At 42.8% G+C, this 14,723-nt stretch overlaps 1 protein-coding gene and 1 long non-coding RNA gene across 3 annotated transcripts in view; both read right to left on the bottom strand.

The window, feature by feature from the left end:
* The window catches only part of LOC140216641 (uncharacterized), an 83,304-nt gene extending 69,329 nt beyond the window's left edge, over nt 1-13,975 (bottom strand). Inside the window, exon 1 of the long non-coding RNA XR_011893210.1 lies at nt 13,434-13,975. This is a non-coding gene — a long non-coding RNA (uncharacterized lncRNA). The remainder of the gene's footprint in view (nt 1-13,433) is intronic.
* On the bottom strand, nt 18-9,152 carry LOC140216827 (uncharacterized). 2 transcript variants are annotated; one of them, XM_072287402.1, is made up of 5 exons: nt 9,044-9,152; nt 6,643-6,785; nt 5,609-5,677; nt 4,473-4,553; nt 18-2,161 (listed from the first exon to the last, which is right to left on the bottom strand). In XM_072287402.1, exons 2-5 carry the CDS (start codon nt 6,689-6,691, stop codon nt 2,049-2,051), a joined length of 312 nt encoding a protein of 103 aa, XP_072143503.1. In that variant the 5' UTR covers nt 6,692-6,785; nt 9,044-9,152; the 3' UTR covers nt 18-2,048. The 2 variants fall into 2 exon arrangements, with proteins under 2 accessions (XP_072143503.1, XP_072143502.1); XM_072287401.1 differs by lacking the exon at nt 9,044-9,152 and having other exon boundaries at nt 6,643-7,029.
* Nucleotides 13,976-14,723: the final 748 nt, after the last annotated feature.

The raw sequence follows: 14,723 nt of genomic DNA, 5'->3' as shown, positions 1-14,723 counted from the left end.
AAATTGCCATACCTCAATAGATACAAGAAACAATTTTATTACAGTTTAATAAAATCCAAACAGTAATAATCACAACAATATAATGACATACATTTCTTTTGGTACGTATACAGCACATGTCTTGGCAGTGTATAAATTCAACTATACACCGCAAGTACTGTGTCCTGACCACTATTATTCACATGTGTAAAACCATCACAGCAATTCAACAAATATCACAGTAATTAGTGACATACACTTTGTAACTGCTTTACATGAGCATAATGTATACAAATGGTCCCTGTGTACCTACACATGACTAGTGCCACACGAGTACTATTACTCACAGGTGTAAAACCAACAAAGCAGTTCTTTAAAAAATATCACAGCGCTTAGTGACGTACATGCTGTAACTCCCTTGTAGAAACTTAATACAAACACGTGAGGACACAGAAAGCTAGCAGTGGGCATACATGGGAATACCACCACCTCAATACTAATTCACAAGTGTAAAACCAACCAAGCAGTTCTTTAAAGAATATCACAATGCTTAGTGACATACATTTTCTAACTAGCTTATATAAGCTTTATACAAACATGAGAACATACACAAAGCTAGCGGTGCACCCGCATAGAACTGCGGCCATCTGAACACGATTATTTGCAAGTGTAAGCTCAATAGAACAGTTCGTTATAGTGCCGCACATTTTGTAACTGCCTTATACAAGCTTAGTGCAAGCACAAGAATGCAGAAAAATATAAATTAAAAACTTGCTCTATGCATACACAAACAGATCAACACAAATGGTAAACACCGCTTTGAAGACAAATGTGACTGTGGCAAAGCGCAGTGCTGTGCCGGTTGAAATTGGCACCCACAAAAGTATTGAGCAATGCTTAAACCACAGGCAATAAAGTGCTGAAAGACTGCGTCTCTAACGTAACTATTTTATTTCAAATTTCTTGAATATAGGGTTCGCTTGCAGATAAGGCATCTGATCCAACTGACCTGATTTTACACCTGCTACATGCATACAATGCACTCAGATATAACTGGTAATAATAATTATAAAAGGCATTTAAAAACTTGATAGTATGATGAAGATGCATGACTAGAAAAGTTCTGTCCCCCTCGTACTTGTTAAAAAGGTGTAAGTACGACATATGTTCTTTTTTTCCTCAATTTTTGCATTAATGGACAGCCGGGAACCTCGAACCGACACAAAAAAAAAGATACTGCTATGTTAATAGTGTTATGAATAATTTTTTGTGAAAGCTTTTTTACAGACAACTTGCAGTCTCGTTTCTGGAGGTTGAGCTGTATCTTGCAAAATAACTTGAAATGTGGTCACATAGGAGCATGACACTATATCATAATGTTAGTTTCAGTTGACTCTCTTGCCCTACAAGTCACTGCTCACTGTGGCCAGTGATGCAACAGCAGTGTCTGTGTGATTTTCATCACACTTCTGTCCTATGCCATTCTTACCAGAGTTGGCGGCACATAGATACCCAAATTTCGATAGTGTTGCTTTCTCAGGTGGTTGCTTTTGATTTGCTCAATATCAGTTGGCACTTCAGCTGCATCAAACTTCTTTTTTACCTCTTCAACAACAACATCAACAACAATCTTATGACACCTGTGTTGTCCTAGTTGCCTACAAAGACCAGTTAATCTAACAACAACACTGACAGTCTCTACTATCTTCTAATGGAGAAGATGTGTGTCCCACCATGTGTTCAACATTGTTGTGGCTATGTGGGCTGGCTGGGGAGGCAACAACTGTAATATGTTTTCATATGTTAAAGTGATGCTTGTACTGTTATAACACTTAACTTAGTCTTGCACTTGCTGCACAATAACACTGGCTCACAGTCGTGGTGAAAAGCTTTTGTATGTTGAGCAAATGAGTTGTATCCAGTACAAAAAAAGTCAGTGATAGCACACATGTTGCTCTACCAGGCCTGGTGTGGTTCCTTCTGACACTGCTGCTGACGCGCTGCTGCTTGCCTCGTACACTGTTGCAGCTGCAGTAGACGTGGCAGTCTCTGTATCTATTGCTGCCGTGTCATCTGTCATGGTAACTTCCAAGTGGTACCGGGCTCACTTCTGCAACAGAGATGTTGTTTGCCCCTTGAGGGCTCTCATGATCAGGGCCAATAATTTCGTAGGCATTGTCTCCTGCATTGAAGAACCAATAAGAACAGCATGAATTAATAAACATAGCTCTAAAAAGTACGGACATCAAGACTTAACCACAAACTTTGCACATAAGTGACCGGGCTTAATGAATAATACTTGCAGGAGGAGTTACACAATTGTTTGTGTATATTACAGTAAAGCCTCATCAGAAGATATTCAAGAGGCACGGGAAACATGTCTCTCGAAACCAAAAATTTTGAGACACTGAGGAGCCAGACTAGATCACTTTATTATGCATCATCACTAAAGTATGTTTTGATATATCTGAAGGAATAAATGCTCAGGGTGGCTTAAAGGGCCCCTAAACCACTTCTCGACATTTTTTGAACATTTCAAGTAAACACGCGTATCGAAATCAGAATGCCGTCACGATCGACGAAGCCAAATGCCAGAGTGCGTAGCACTGCCGGAGCACCACAATATGAAGAAAATGACCCCGTGCGCCTCTCTGGACCTATCCTGCACCCCCCAGTTTGTCCTGACGTCACCAGGCTGTCTCTGATGATGTCACCAGTTTCCGGTGCTGTCGATTGGTCGAACGAAAGTGTACGACTGCCGGCAAGGCCTGCAAGCAAATACACACACTCCTTCTTCCTCGTCGCGTTGCGCGCGATGCCATTGTGGGCAGCCAATGGGGGCAAAGAAGAGAAACGCCAACAGAAGGGTCTCCCTATGAGGCTCTTCAACGCGAGTCACCATACAGTTCCGTTGTATTAGCGCCACCCCTCGCAGGACGACAGGCCAGCGCGGCAGCAACAGAGCTCGTTGGTGTTGGCCTGTCCCGTAACATTTGGAGGTGTACTAGGCAAGGAAAAGACGATACTGTCCATATGGCGTGTACCAGATGAAAGAGTAAAATGAGTGGGGACTACTTTTCGATAATCAAACACACGTAGCTCCACTATTACTGCACCATTTCGAAAAATTCTTGTGGCTACCTGTTCATTGCCTTATTGTGTAGAACTGCAACATCGCAACTAAATTTCAACCTCGGTGGTTTAGGGGCCCTTTAAAGAAGACATTCACAGCTTTTTAGTGACTGTAGATTGTGTTAGCTTCCTTCCCAACTTCTGGAATTTAAACACTTCACTTTGCAAGCCTTATTGCTCGCAGTACCTTTGAGGTGCTCTTAGACGCTCGTCAGCTTCAACTGCCGACACTTCCTGCCCTGCACTGTCCTCGTTGCCCTCCTTTTCTGGTTCATGCTAAAAGAGACATGCGCGATTGACTTGTGTAAGGATTGCGTGATCTTTACGCCCTTCGGAGCACACAAGGTGCACAAAGTGAATGTGTGTGGGTTGTGTCCCTTCGAAGTAGTGAATACTTAAAAAGTCATCCTTAGTAACAAAGGTGTCTCTTGTATACAGTATTGTTAACGTGGCAAACATCGGAAAACCAACCAAACCATTTTCAGATGTCTCTTACAACCAAGTGCATCTTGTAATGAGATTCTACTGTACTGAATATTTTTCAGCTATGGATCATCTGCATGTACATATAGTCACAAAGACATGTTGTGTGGAATGGCGAATCGGGAAACAGTTCGTACTCTTACTTTGTGTCCCTAACATAAGCAGCTGATAACAATATGATAAAAAAGCAGGCAATGAGGCTAGAATAGAACATAATTCTTCAGCTCTAAACAGTTTTTTTGGGCCCACATCATTCCCTCATATGACATAAGGAAACAACTTGATCGCAGTAATGGCTGCATGTGATCTGAGTTGATTGAAACAAACTATACGTAAGGTTGTCCTGTATGTAATTTTATCAGAGTGCTTTTTAGATGTCCTGCTGGTGATCCTGGCTGCGCGATGCTTCTCATGCTTTTTGGCACGATTCCTTTTTTTCCACTCCACTTTTTTTTCAGATTTTCTCCCCTTTCCCTTCCCCCTTGTGTAAAATAGCACACTTGAAGTATCAAATCTGTTGAACTAACGTGTGTATCAAACCTGTTAACATGTGTGCTTCTCTGTGGTCTGTGTTGTATTTTTGCGCTGCACAATTCAATTCAAGATGAAAGATGGAACGTCCCTGCCTTTAGTTTAATTGTGTGTGTGTGTATATGTCTCTCTCATGTTTTGAAATATATGTACATTCAGGAGTGCCTGCATGCCCTTCTCTCCTGCTCCTGTGACGAAAAGGAGAGCCTGTTTATGTACGATAGTAAAAAATTCAAAGGTTTTCGCTGTGCCCATTACATCCCTTATCATATGGATCTGTCACAATACAGAGTAGCAGTGGTCCATAATACTAGCCCATCCCAACATAATTATAAATTAACACATACCGACATGCTGCGAAACAGCTGTTGCAAAGCCGCTGGTGAAGGCAATTTCCGCAGCACTGCAGTGGTACAGCCGAGTTCCACCTGTATAGTGACAAATCCATATGCGTGTTAGCAACTCAGTAGTTGCTGATGGTTTCATAAGCTTTACACTACACAATAAAGTAATCTAGACAACTTTGTTGGAACAAATGCACATAATTAGGACACCACTTAAACACTAACACGATTAATTGCCCCCAATCTCTCACTCACTAAGGGATAATATTACTGAAACATCGGTGGAGAGCTCAGATTAACACAGCCCATAAAGGACAAGCGTTCTTTGAGGAAAACAGCTATAACAGCGGTTAGTTTTCTTGATCATTTTATGTGGTAGCTTTGATTTAAATGTCATGCAGTACTATAAAATACGAAGTGCCGCATTTCTAGCAGCAGAAGGCGTCGTCAGGCTCATGGTACAACAGATTTTTGCACTGTTTGTCAGTGAGCCGACACATACAAAGAAAACCGAATTCACACATACATATACAGTGTCAAGTTCACTTCTCCTTCTGAAAACGCAGCCACCAGTTCCAATGGTGCTGAAAGGAAAGGTTATATAAAGTGCGAGACTGCATGGAACTGCCACTTATGACTGTAAATGTATGGTCTGCTGATTGCAGAGGTAGTCACATGCTATTTCTAGTCTCTTTTAGAAGCATTACTAAAGAACAAATTAAAATCTATTCATAAGTCACGAATTTCATGCATCCACAGTTTGGCTAAATAACCTGTGAGAAAAAGACATGTTTACCTGGAATAGCAACCTTTTTTCCTGCTGCAAAACTTTCCTTCGAATTAATGAAATAACTTTACAGCGTCATAATGCGTTTCTCGCAACTACTTGCCGGCAGTGGCGAGTTAGTGTTTATATCCGACTCATTGGGCAACAATACTGCCAAACACAAATGCTTCACGAACACGAGAACACGTCCCTCGCAGAGAATAGCAACCATATATGCCTCTGTGAGACATCATCGCACCTTTGTGGTCAAAATGTACATTAGAACGACATCACCATCTCATTAAAAAAAAAAGCCTCCGTACAAGGCAGCTGCCAACTGCATAATGTGAAATTGCAACTGATGTCCACTTACTGGTGGCCTGTGTTTGAGTCACTTTTGGCAGTTGACTGGGTGCTGAGAAATGCACGTCCTGGGTTGTCCCTGCAAAACATACAGGGTTATGTCAGATGTTGAAAATATATATATGCCGGCATTTCATCAGTCGCAAAACAAACGAGTAAACTAATAAACAACTGTAATGTAAACAGAGTACACATCATAAGATAGGCTGTCAACTGTTAATGCATTACGCAAAAAACCTAATGCATAGGGAAGACTATATGTATACACACGAAGCTGACACACAATTTAATTCGCTCTAGGTTTTTCCGTGCAGTATATTCAAATTATTATGTCTCGTGGTTAGAGCAAAATTAGTGTAAATTACGAACTAAATTATCTACCCTGGAAACTTTTCTTCAATATGCACCTGTGCGCGCTTCGAACGAGTAGCGTAAAATTTACGTACATGGCATTTAACATAGTTGCTGAACACAGATTTCCTTTGCCCTGTATCGTGTACAGTGAGTTACATATATCTGCCCCCCCCCCCCCCTTTTTTGTACTAGCCATACTGCGTGCCACTGCACCTATACGCACATCAGGAAACCTCACGATACAGAAATAAAAAAAGCGCCAATCACCCATGCCTGCATGTTGTAGTGGGCCTAACCTAACCAAGCATGGGCTGTTGCTTTTTATAGTAAACACAGGCACCGTGCTCATTGCAAGTATGTATCATGTCGCTAAACAAATATGCAATTTCATTGTACCACTATTTCTTTATCACATGGCTATATCTGTTGAGAGGCAAGACAAAAAGCAGTCACTTCTCAGAACCAATCAGCTTTCTTAAAACACATTTTTAACTTTTCAATGACACTTGCTGCTATGTGTTTGTCTCGAGAGAGCATACTTGATTTGACTTTCCAATCAGAGACATTACATAAATATACCATGTTAAGATGACTGCCTGGAGCACGTGAGAATTTTCATCTTCGTGTAACATACTGTATCTTGATTTTGTTGACATTTGGTCAAATGGTACACCCAATATACCCACATACTAGTTTTCTTGTCCAAATAACATGCCAATGTATTTTGATTTTTTGGCATTGGCTCCTCTGCACTACGTGAAGTCGCGTTGCACTGGCTCTTTCACATCCTCGTGTCCTTGCAGCTGCCTTCTTGCGTTATATAAAGCGGGTGCCTGAAAAATATCGTATGCAAAAGTCAACACAAGGACATGGTGCAAAACAACATCAAGACAGTCAAGGCAATGGCAATAAAAAAGTCTTAGCTCTTAGTCTTCCTAGTGAAATGCATGCAAAACATCCAAATGACTGAAACAGTCAACTGCTAAACTAACTTCAATTTTTAGATTTAAGCAAAAAAACAAGCCACAGTTCATCCTTGTTTTTCATGAATGTTAGAATACTCCTGCTAATGAATAGAATATTGGTCATTTTTAGACGTCATAGGTCTGTCATGAGTCTGGTGTATCGCAAACACCACTTGTGACACATCCTAAGCACGTGCCCAGTGTGCCCCCCCACCCCCCCGCACCATGCCTGGTTGTGCCACTGCTGAAGCCATAATTTGAGGATTATAGCTGCAAACATGATGCTCAGTAGGGATGAAAATATTGTCCTTCAGCTCAATGGATATATGGATGTGCCCATAAAAAAGGGCAACAAGGCTTGTTATGGCAAGCTTACCCACATTTCAATACTAACAAGTTCACTGCGGCCTGCATCTAAGCTTACTAAAAGGCATGAACTTATTTTCATGCATGAGGTGCGCAGTGGAGTTCATTTTTGACAGACCCGACTAGTGCTGCAGTTTGAAATCTAGCATTTTAGATTCTTGTAGGCATGTAAAAGTTGCAGTTAAACCGCAGTTATTAGTTTATTACACCAACCTATTGTTCTGTGTACGACAGAATGGTAACACGGAATTAAAGCAACATTTTATTTTGATATTTTATTTCTCTACTAAAAATATTCAAGCGATAAACACATCATAATCTGCCATGCTATAGCAAAATGCACACATTACGCTTGTAACACCCAGAGGAAGGCTGATTTAGCTGTTCATATGACATAACTCTGACACGCCAACTCATATTAGCAAATGCACAGGCATGTCCAAAACAATAAGCGTATGCAAAGCGCCCCTGCAATTGTAATTCCACACAGCAGCCGTTATATTCGATGCCGATGCGTAACTAGCTGCTCGACAATTCACCGAGTTCGTAGACATAAGCATCCTTTCAGTTTCGCACCGTGCACGAAAACCGCAACAGGAGACAAAACCAGACCTATAATCACACCATTTCAACATGAGCAAAAACAGTTCAGTCTTAGGGATAAACACTGTGAGAGCGATTTAGTGCGCGACGGCGACGAGCGACAAAACGGGCCGTCGCTTGAACAGATGGCTCGGTTCTGGAAATCTAGAAATCGTCGCTCGTCGCCCAGAACTGCTATGAGCGACTAGCCAATAGCGCGAAGCCGGAACTGGATGTACAGTACATACATCGCTCAAATACTACCGATTGTCGCGCGGAACGAGCAAATGATCCAATTTTTATACGTGCAAGGATAAGAACGTACTGCAAGACCTCCGGAAATATTTTATGCTACTTTTTATAGTAAAATACATCAACGTAAATTACTAAAGCACGCGTCACGCGTGACTGCAGCCCTCATGCCGGCAACACCGGGGAGGCGTCGCTCAAAATCGTCGCTCGCACGGAGTACGACTTGTAGGCGACGAGCGAACGCGACAGCCATCTCCGTCGCGTCGCTTGTAGCTGCCGCGCGCAAGATCGCTTATATGGGGTTTATACTTTTTTCAGCATAAAACATGGATTCCTCATGCGTTTTCAGTAAGTTCAAGATAACGCGCCCAACTGACCTCTTGCAGCATGCAGCTGAATGCCTGCGGCAAAGTTTCTAACTAGCACTAGTGCTGCACGTAACTTCAGTGCTCGCAGATTCCCCCTGCGCGAGACACCGTCAAGCGCGCGGTTTATTTATAAAAAAAAAGCATGCTGCCAGCAAAATGACGGCTTCTGTTATGTGATTCCTTAGTTCAACAGCGTTCCGTACATAGTAGACTGCCAAACTGAATAAATTCAAACACACAAAACGCACGCTAATCACGCTCCGCATAGGCTCGGAATTACGGGCTGGTGAACTAACCATTTTAAGCGTCCTCTCGCCTGGCGTCTTATTGAACATACCATAGTTCTGGCAGCGTTTGCGATTTTTAAAGCTCTTACGGACAACGGCAAAGCGATAAAATCACATGCAGTTATCGCGACGACTGGCTTTTTCGATTGACACCAAGAGACAGCGCGTACGCCTAGTCCTTTGTCAATCGCGTCGGCTAAGCGCAGCGACAACTTCCTGGCGATAGCATGACATATACGGAGAATGTGCACCTAAGTTAGAATTCACTTACCGTGGAGGACTTGTTGTTATATCCAAGGCATGACGAACGACTGTCGTGTTTTCGTGGCGACGCGAGATGGCTGCCACACGATCTCCCTCGGCTGGCCTTTGCTCGCTGGATGGATCTACTTTCTCCGGTGTTGTGTTGTTCCGCGATCTTGAGCGCGCGCGCGCGCGGTGGAGCCACTCCGAGTGAAAAAGTAGAGCGCTCGCTACGCGTTCCTTTGAACTGCGGCGGCCTGTTCTCTTAGAAGCAAAACGATGTGTTCTTTGCTCAGCGTGCATGAATGATACATTGCCATGTTCGGGGCCAGCCACCTACAGTTGAAGCAGAAGATTACGCTACGTTTTGTTTTCTATTGCCGCAAGAGTCTCTCTTTTCTATTGTCGCAAGAGTCTTTTCACTCTCTCTCTCTGAAGGGGAGAGTGAAACGCACATTTCACTCTCTCCTTGGTGACAGAGTGAACAATGCATTTCACTCTCCTCGACATTTTGCGAGAGTAAAACGACGCTTTGAAGAGTGAACCGGCAGCTTCACTCCTGCGATACCCTTCCTAGTTTTTAGAGTGTACCATACGTATATTAAGCACCACTGCTATTTTTCAGGTCAGTCGCAGCATGACACGCTGATATAAAAACCAAAATCCAGCGCCCAAGCAAGCAGCACGGCCTTGCACCAAAGGTTGTCTCCATAATCAGGTGTCTTCACGATTCAGTTGTAAAGCAAAAGTCTTCAACGACGTAATGCCGAAGCCACTTTGAGTTTGTTTTGTTTTTTCACCACCATTATGGTTTGACATATAAGCTCGTTCTCTTGCACTGTGTAAGAAGTTCGCTATTTCTGTTTCGTTTTCATTTCGCCTATTTACATGTCAGTTTTTCTTGCTTTCAAATAAAACACTTTTCTATTTTTGTACGAAACAAACTGTAGCCTGGCTCTTCTTTGTAGCACCACAGCGTTAGGCTGCTGAGCACGAGGTCGCGGAATCGAATCCCGGCCATGGCGGCCGCATTTCAGTGGGGGTGAAATGCGAAAACACCCGTGTACTTAGATTTAGGTGCACGATAAAGATCCCCAGGTGGTCGAAATTTTCGGAGTCCTCCACTACGCCGTGCCTCATAATCAGAAAGTGGTTTTGGCACTTAAAACCTCATAATTTTTTTTGCCACTGCGTTAGCGCTCCCACCTGCTCTTTGTCACGCATGACTCCATGAAATTTCTGGTTCCTTGGTTATAGCGTTAAAGCGGTTATAACGGCTATAGCGTTGCGCTGCTAAGCACGAGGTCACGGGATTAAACCCCGGCCACGGAGGCCGCATTTGACGAGGGCGCAAAGCAAGAAAGCCTCTGTCCCGAGTATTAGGGGCACGTTAAAGATGCCCTGGTGATCAAAATTAATCCGGAGGATCAAATTAATACGGCGTGCCTCATAATAAAGTCGTGGTTTTCGCATGCAACACCCCAGAATTCATTCATAGCAAAAAAAAAACAAGTGTTAGAGTGAAATTTGATTAAACAATTTTCAGGTGAGAACAGCTGTGCTATTTTGCGACTCAGCTACTATGGTTAAGCCAATATTTGACTTTACACAACAGTTCCTTTTTACATCAAAAAGGCATTAAACTGTATCGGCATTTTGAAAATACGCACATTTATTCAATGCGCACATCACAATATCTGGGCACTGTGACGTAATGCATAATGCATACTTACAATGATGCCTCAGAAACACTGCACACCCATCCTGATGCTATTGTGTGTGACAAATTTGTGCATGAATACATGCCGTGACTAATTCAAAACAAATTTACAGGCAGGGTCGGGGGAGTTTTCTAAATTGGCCATGAGTGCCTATTATACACAAGCATGTGCGTATTTATTTACTTCGCTTGCTTTGAAACGGCGTGTACTTTTTCCTGTTCTTCCTTTTCTGCGTACACGTGCGACCAATGGCAAGCGGAAGCTTATGTATAGCCTGGGCAATTGACTTTTAAGTTGTTATAACACCTAGAGAAAAAGCGATGCTTGTTTTCTGAACCTAGTGTGCATATACAGTTCTGTTAGTATTCCTGTTTTCATACTTATCTGTCTAGTGATCTTTCTGTGTAAAATAAAACAAAACTTCATTTTCTTCTACAATGTCCTAAATTACAAATTAGTTTTTACAGCCACTGACAAAGAAAGTCTTGACTATATTTAAAACAGCGCAAGAAAACTGAGTAAAGTAATAACGGAGACACGCACGAGCGCTACGTGTGACTTTTGTCTTTTTGCGCTGCAGTTGAACATTTTCAGAGTTGAGCACAGAGCCTAATTTTCGTTTGGAGACCAGCTGCATACTTACATGATATTTGTTATTTTATAATGATTATGTGGCGCGCGATAGAAAGCTCAAACATGAGAGAAGTTCACTTGAATATGGAGGCTAGAAGTGATAAACCGTGGTCGAACAAGGAACATCGGCTGCAGTCAACGTTTCTACAAAGAAAATTCTTTTCGTGAGGGCGGCAACTGCTCTCACGAAGAGAAGTGCCCTTTCAAGGCGTTGGCTTCAGCGACATTCTTGATTCGTCCGTTATTCATCACGATAGAAAATTGTGTTTACAAATCACCTTGCTGTACAGTGGAACCGAAAAAAAAGTGAGATAACAGAACTTTTTTTTGTGCCTCAAGATGGATGGTTTTACACAGACATTTTCTATAAAACAAAATAGAAGATATTATTAAAATAACATAATAATATTAAACTCAAAACAGAACTTTTCTTGTAATACAAAATAGATAACTGTCTCTAAACGCAAAATTTATCTTAATGTAAAACAGAGAGAATTTGTTAAATAACAGAAAAAGGAAAAATAGAAAGCGGAGCTTTACATAAATTTCCTGGTATGGCAGTTGCCAGAAAATTTCAGTTTTTTTTAAGGAAACATTTTTTTTTTTTTTTGCAGGGCAGCAGAAGGCTATACGCGATTGACAATAAGAGAAGAACACACTATGCCCCTTCTCTTGAAGGTGTACAGTTTGGTTATTGCATGCAGGGGACGTTTTCTTAAGAACCCGACGGGACGCACTAGGTGTTCGTTGCAGCAGCGTGCCATCAGCTTCCCACTAAAAAAAAATCAGCGCCATTCCACACTGTGAAGGTGGATGACCAGCGAAGACACTGGGTGCCCAGTATGTGGGCCCCTTAACGGGGAACTGTACATTGCCGTGCGTCAAACGCCGTGTGCACACGAACGGGAGGCGAGGCGCGTCTAGTCCCTCCTCCACGATGTTGGGCCTCGGAAGATGAAGCACCGGGGGATATACATACCCACGTATCATTCCAAAACACGGCATGACACATTTTAATGCGACAGCGTTAAGGAGCTCGTGTCGCAGAAAAGCCGGTGTCGTCGGCGTCGGTGTCGGTGTCCGCGTCGTCGGCGTTGGCCATGAGCGATAAATCCCGGCGGGCACTTTTACTAACGAATCCCGGCACGTAGAACGGACACGCACCTCACCGCACTCCGAGGGCACACGCTACTTCACTGTAGCGAAGGCGATCGTGCGTTAGTCGACGTCCCGCAGTGCAGTAACAGTTGTCACAAGCGGTCGCACGCAACACAGGCCACACAAAATTGCTTCCCCACAAGCTCCCTCTGAAACCTGGCCGTTGCTCCGGTGAAACGTTCCAAGTTTGAAGGATCGGGGCCACACGGACGGTTCGCGCATATTTCCGCTCCTCCTCGCAGGCAGCAAGCTTACGGGACTGCCGCCACGGGAGAGCGGAAGGAGAGGAGATTAACGCAAGCGCTTGGAACGCCGACAAAGGGAGGGCGGTGACAACGTAGGCATGGCCGACGCGGGTGAAAGTGCAGTATGTGTGTGCTAGCATCTGACGTGAAAGCTTAATATCTGATACGGGTTGTATTTGGACCTACGATATTAAACTTATTTTTGCAAGTTGGCGGAGTGCTTGAAGCCTGCTTCACCTCTGCCGCGGGTAGCCCGGTGTTGCGCAATCTTCGGATCGCCTCATGTATGGGGAGAAATTCTCGATCTACACCACTCGACAGACGCGTGCAATTGTTTCCAGAATTCAGCCATATACAGCTTCGCTGTGAAAAAATTTAAAAGGGCAAGCGTGCAGTTCTTAGTACGGACGCCCCGTATGATAAACAAATGAAGCGGTAAAGCTGTTCTTGGTAGAAGAATGTAAGGTGCAAAACCGGCTACAGTTGCTGCCTCCATCACTAACACAAAGAAGCATTGTTGTTCGCAAAATAAATGTTCGCCTAGCCATTGGAGAACGTTTTCCGCTGTGTGAATATGTTCTACGCTACAGATACACAATGTCATGTGTGCGAAGCACAACAAACTCTCGGAACATGCACAACATCTTCAGAAGAGACTTACTGCAAGCAAACGTGAAGAGTAGGACGACCAGGAGCGCTGACCTGTGGGCAGTCATGTTTTCTGAAGAAGCCAGGAATGGACGAATTTGGTATCTCGTTTTCTATATACTTCCTATGTGAAAAAGTATAGATACGGAATACCACAAGTGTGATGTGCCTGTCAAAAGCGAAAGTCGTCGTTGGCTTCGGCTAGGTATTTTTTTTTTGTTAGCGTGCCGCTTCCTACAGATTTGAACCTTCTATTGTTGACTATCGCTGCTCTCTGAATTCATTTTCACTTTCTACATTTTACCTTCTCACTTCCTTAAGTTCTCGACCTGTCATTTTTAGCCAGCTGCCAGGTCTTTAGGATATTTAGGTAGCAAGCAAAATCAATTGCAAAGTTCCTGATTTTAGCCAGTGAAGCTTTCGACAAATACATCAGAGCTTTACCCTTTAAAAGCGTATTAATCAAATGCTCCAGCAAGCACTGTACGTGAGGCGGGAAACCAGAGAAGAAAGCTGTCATGAGCCAGTTTTAAGTTCTTCGACTGCTGCAAATATATTCTTTATTGCAGCTTTCAGCTACAATAAAATAACTTTGTCGAGCAAGGATACATGAAAACATGATGTGAAATGCGCATTTTGACTTGCTACTTCGTACAGCAAGTAAAAATAACACCACTTATCTCTCCTACGGCGCATCATGCTGAGCAGTAGGTGAGCCATTCAGTTAATTTGGACCAACAGACAGCACAGCAGAGTGGTGGACAAATTAGAACTTTCTAACAAAAATTCTGATTATTAGTAGTTCATATGCAGTAAACTCGGGCTACGACGGTACTGAAGGGGGAGCCAAACTTAATGTTACACGGCCCCCACTGCGTTTATAACCATAGTATTTCACGATGTTATAGCACGATGTTATTACACGATGTTCTAGACATATTTTCCAGAAATTTTCCCAATACTCAAATTATCGTCCTTCGCAATTTCAATTTTACTTGATTATTCTGGTCCAGCCTGTCATTAACGTTGCCTAATTGCCGTGCAGAAACTCACTTGTACATAATTGCCTAATTTATTTATTTTTTTATTTTTAGAACTTGTCTCCTACAACAGTAGCAGAACATTATTCGAGCAGGTCATGTAACCGTCTGCATGCATTTAGCCAATATTTTTTTTAGTTTTTTTGTATCCCACGGGATTAAGTGGTCACGTCGTAGCACATACTTTTAATATTTTCCAGCCTAAAATAATGTAGAAAAAGCATTTCACGCATTACACGATAATTACCAACGAGGTTGTTATT

The sequence above is a fragment of the Dermacentor andersoni genome, chromosome 3, assembly GCF_023375885.2.
Source record: "Dermacentor andersoni chromosome 3, qqDerAnde1_hic_scaffold, whole genome shotgun sequence".
In the NCBI taxonomy this organism is placed as follows: Eukaryota; Metazoa; Arthropoda; class Arachnida; order Ixodida; family Ixodidae; genus Dermacentor; species Dermacentor andersoni.
Note: the sequence above shows the minus strand (reverse complement) of the source record. Positions and strands in the feature narration are given on the sequence as shown.